The sequence below is a fragment of the Notothenia coriiceps genome, unplaced genomic scaffold (genome assembly GCF_000735185.1).
Source record: "Notothenia coriiceps isolate Sejong01 unplaced genomic scaffold, NC01 NC01_scaffold00005061, whole genome shotgun sequence".
In the NCBI taxonomy this organism is placed as follows: domain Eukaryota; kingdom Metazoa; phylum Chordata; class Actinopteri; order Perciformes; family Nototheniidae; genus Notothenia; species Notothenia coriiceps.
The window spans coordinates 1-2,891 of record NW_011337762.1 but is presented as its reverse complement, the minus strand read 5'-3'; the positions used below and the strand labels follow the sequence as shown (position 1 = coordinate 2,891).

The window sequence follows — 2,891 nt, the reverse complement described above, 5'->3', positions numbered from 1 at the left end:
GGACTTTTACTGCGACAACGTTGACTTGCCTGTGAATAAAAAATAAACCATAGTGTTGGTGATCTACAGTGTTGTTATTCTACTTTGAACAGCAAGACCGCTAACACCCTATTTCAACAATCTCACTCACTGTAATTTGCATTAAGTTAGTTTAGCTTCTCACCATCATTTGCTGTGGCCAACTGATGTTAACGATCGTAACTGAAAGGCTGCCTGCCAAAAGTAAACATTCAGCCATGTGACTTGCAAACTCTCGCGAGCGTTTTACACAAGACGGATCCTTTCTAGCCATAACCGTAGAAGAGATCAATTATTGGCTTGCTCTTCCTGTTGTCATCTGAGGTCTTCTCCTATTGGCCGGCGTCGTGGGGGGCGGGTCCAATGCAATTCCTGCCTTTTTCTGTTGCTAAATTACATCATTCTGGTGTCTGTGGTTATTTAAACATTCCCTAATAAATGTTATTCAGCCTCAATAAATGAGTGCTAATCCCAGTCTGTTTAGTGTACAACATGTCATTTCACCTTCAATTCACGATTTGAAAACGTAGCATTTCGCCCCATGCTAATGCTAGCCGGAAATGAAGAATTTTCAGAATAAAAGTGTTAAGTTAATAGTGTGAACTTCCGGTTTTTCAGAATAAAAATGATTTAAATTAAATAGTATATTTAATTCAAATTACGCCATATCAAAATTGATTTTAATTTCTAACAATTATCAATACAAAATTATGGCAATACGTAAAATGTTCCCAGATCATGCAGCCTTAATTAATTTATCAGTCTTTTTAATTTATCAGTTTTGTCTACCCTCCAGTCCAAAACCCAATAATATTCACCTTACAATCCCACCAGTCATAGAAAAGCACCAAATCATCAAAGTCCAAACGTTACTAGAGCATGGCTGGCTTTGTGTCTTGAAAATTGACATGTTCTTTCAATGAATCATTTCACTCCTAATTCACTCTTTTCTTCTCCAGAGGAAAGAAGGAAGACGTTAAGAGATTGTGGGACAACTCAGCTGAAAAGGAGCGAGTGGTGATGCACAATGGAGGATTTCAGGCGGACATACCTTCGTCTTTGTAAGGAGAGCGGTGTGGAGCCTCAGGAGAGCATGGTGGCCCGGCTCCAGGGGGGGGGGGCTCAGGGGTCCAGCCTGGACCTGAGTGGACAGAGCCTGTCTGCAGAGACCTGCTCCGTGCTGGCCAGGGCCTTCCAAAGAGACACCGTCTTCACAGAGGTGCTGCTCAGTGACTGTATGCTCAGCGAGGAAGGTGCGTCAATATTAAGATCCACGAACAGCCTAAATGAGCTTAGTGTATTATATTGTAAGTGGTTCAGTTTTACAGCAGGTGTCAAGCATACATTTAAATTCAAGTATACGCATGTTTTGATTCCCCATATAATTCAGTGGTATGCAAATTTACTGTAGCTATTTCAATGAAGAAAAAGACCCAAACCAACGACTTTCTGACTTTCTTACCCTGTCTTTTGCTCTCAGTTCGAAACCCATTGGTTCCATTGAACGTAGAAATCCTAATATAGTCTCAATAGTTTCCCTAAACAATAGGACACAGTACATTTAAACAAAGTCTACACAAACAGGAAGAAATAGTGCATTTTGTGGGGATTATTTGTATGGGCGGATTAATCAACAACTGGTGTTTATACAGCTATATGTATTATATATGTATATTTATTATATATTATATGTATTTATGGCAGCAGATAGGTGTATAGGTGTGAATCAAAATAAACTAGTCTGTGTTGATGTTAATGGAGAAACATGTCAATGCAACTGTGCGGCTCATTTGTGTGTTAGTAATTTTAGAGGAATAATTAATGCTGGTGTATTGACTTTGATGACATTAATGTTAACATCATGTATAACAGTGTCTTTTCATGCTTGTGTGACTCTCAGGTGCAAAAGTACTTCTAAGTGGACTGTCAGGCAACACAACTGTAAAAGTCTTGGATCTGAAGGTGGCGCATGCACAAATGAAATTGTCCGTACTGTCAGACCCTAATTTGTTTTCTTTCATGAGACAGGTTGGTATTCTGTTGATGCAACATGTGTTTTTACAGGGTAACAACCTGAGATCGACAGGGGCTGAGGTGTTGGGAAAGCTGTTGGCACTTAACAAGACTCTGCGCAGGTGAGAACAAGAATTTTAATGTGAGAATATTTGTTCAGTTGCTGCTTGCAACACCAGACATGTGACCAATCTGGTCCAATCTGGTCATAGTATGTCTTTGGTCATTATACAATTAATTTAAACTAAATAACCTTCACTCAAGTTCCACTTACTAGTTGTTTCCTGTACTTTCACCTTCATATGGTCTTTATCAGCATGCATATCTTGCTGTGCTGTCATCACATCAGAATGGAACCTCTCCATATTGACTGAGTAAACCCCATCCACTAATGAAAGCCTAAAGAGTGGTTAAAAACTTTGAGTTATGATGAATCTGTTAAACTGCTATGTCCAAGGTTAAGAAATAACTTTCCTGAGTCAAAACTACAAATGTTTTTTAATGTTTCAATTAAAACAATAAATACATCTTAGTTTAAAATTACAATTTTTCTTATATATTTTTGCATTAACACATCACCTAGTTCAGGGGTTCCCAACAAATGACTCCTGTTGGAAGTTGCGCCACACACACACACACACACACACACACACACACACACACACACACACACACACACACACACACACACACACACACACACACACACACACACACACACAAGGGGGGGGTGCAACAGCGGTAATTCAAGTTTAAAAGTCTCAAAAATGCTACAACTACTGTCACAAACTGGATGAATGTGAAGTATTTTGTTAAAGGAGGATGAAAGCGTAATTAAGGAGCACTATTGGAGTGACTTT

General features: G+C 39.1%; 1 protein-coding gene across 2 annotated transcripts; it reads left to right on the top strand.

Annotated features, from left to right (window-relative positions):
* The first annotated feature begins 981 nt into the window (after nucleotides 1–981).
* LOC104942783 (leucine-rich repeat-containing protein 45-like) lies at nucleotides 982–2,500 on the top strand. 2 transcript variants are annotated; one of them, XM_010768072.1, is made up of 3 exons: nucleotides 982–1,271; nucleotides 1,919–1,980; nucleotides 2,083–2,500. In XM_010768072.1, the coding sequence occupies exons 1-3, from the start codon at nucleotides 1,046–1,048 to the stop codon at nucleotides 2,155–2,157; spliced, it is 363 nt and encodes a 120-aa protein (XP_010766374.1). In that variant the 5' UTR covers nucleotides 982–1,045; the 3' UTR covers nucleotides 2,158–2,500. The 2 variants fall into 2 exon arrangements, with proteins under 2 accessions (XP_010766374.1, XP_010766375.1); XM_010768073.1 differs by having other exon boundaries at nucleotides 1,919–2,003.
* The last annotated feature ends 391 nt before the right edge of the window (nucleotides 2,501–2,891 follow it).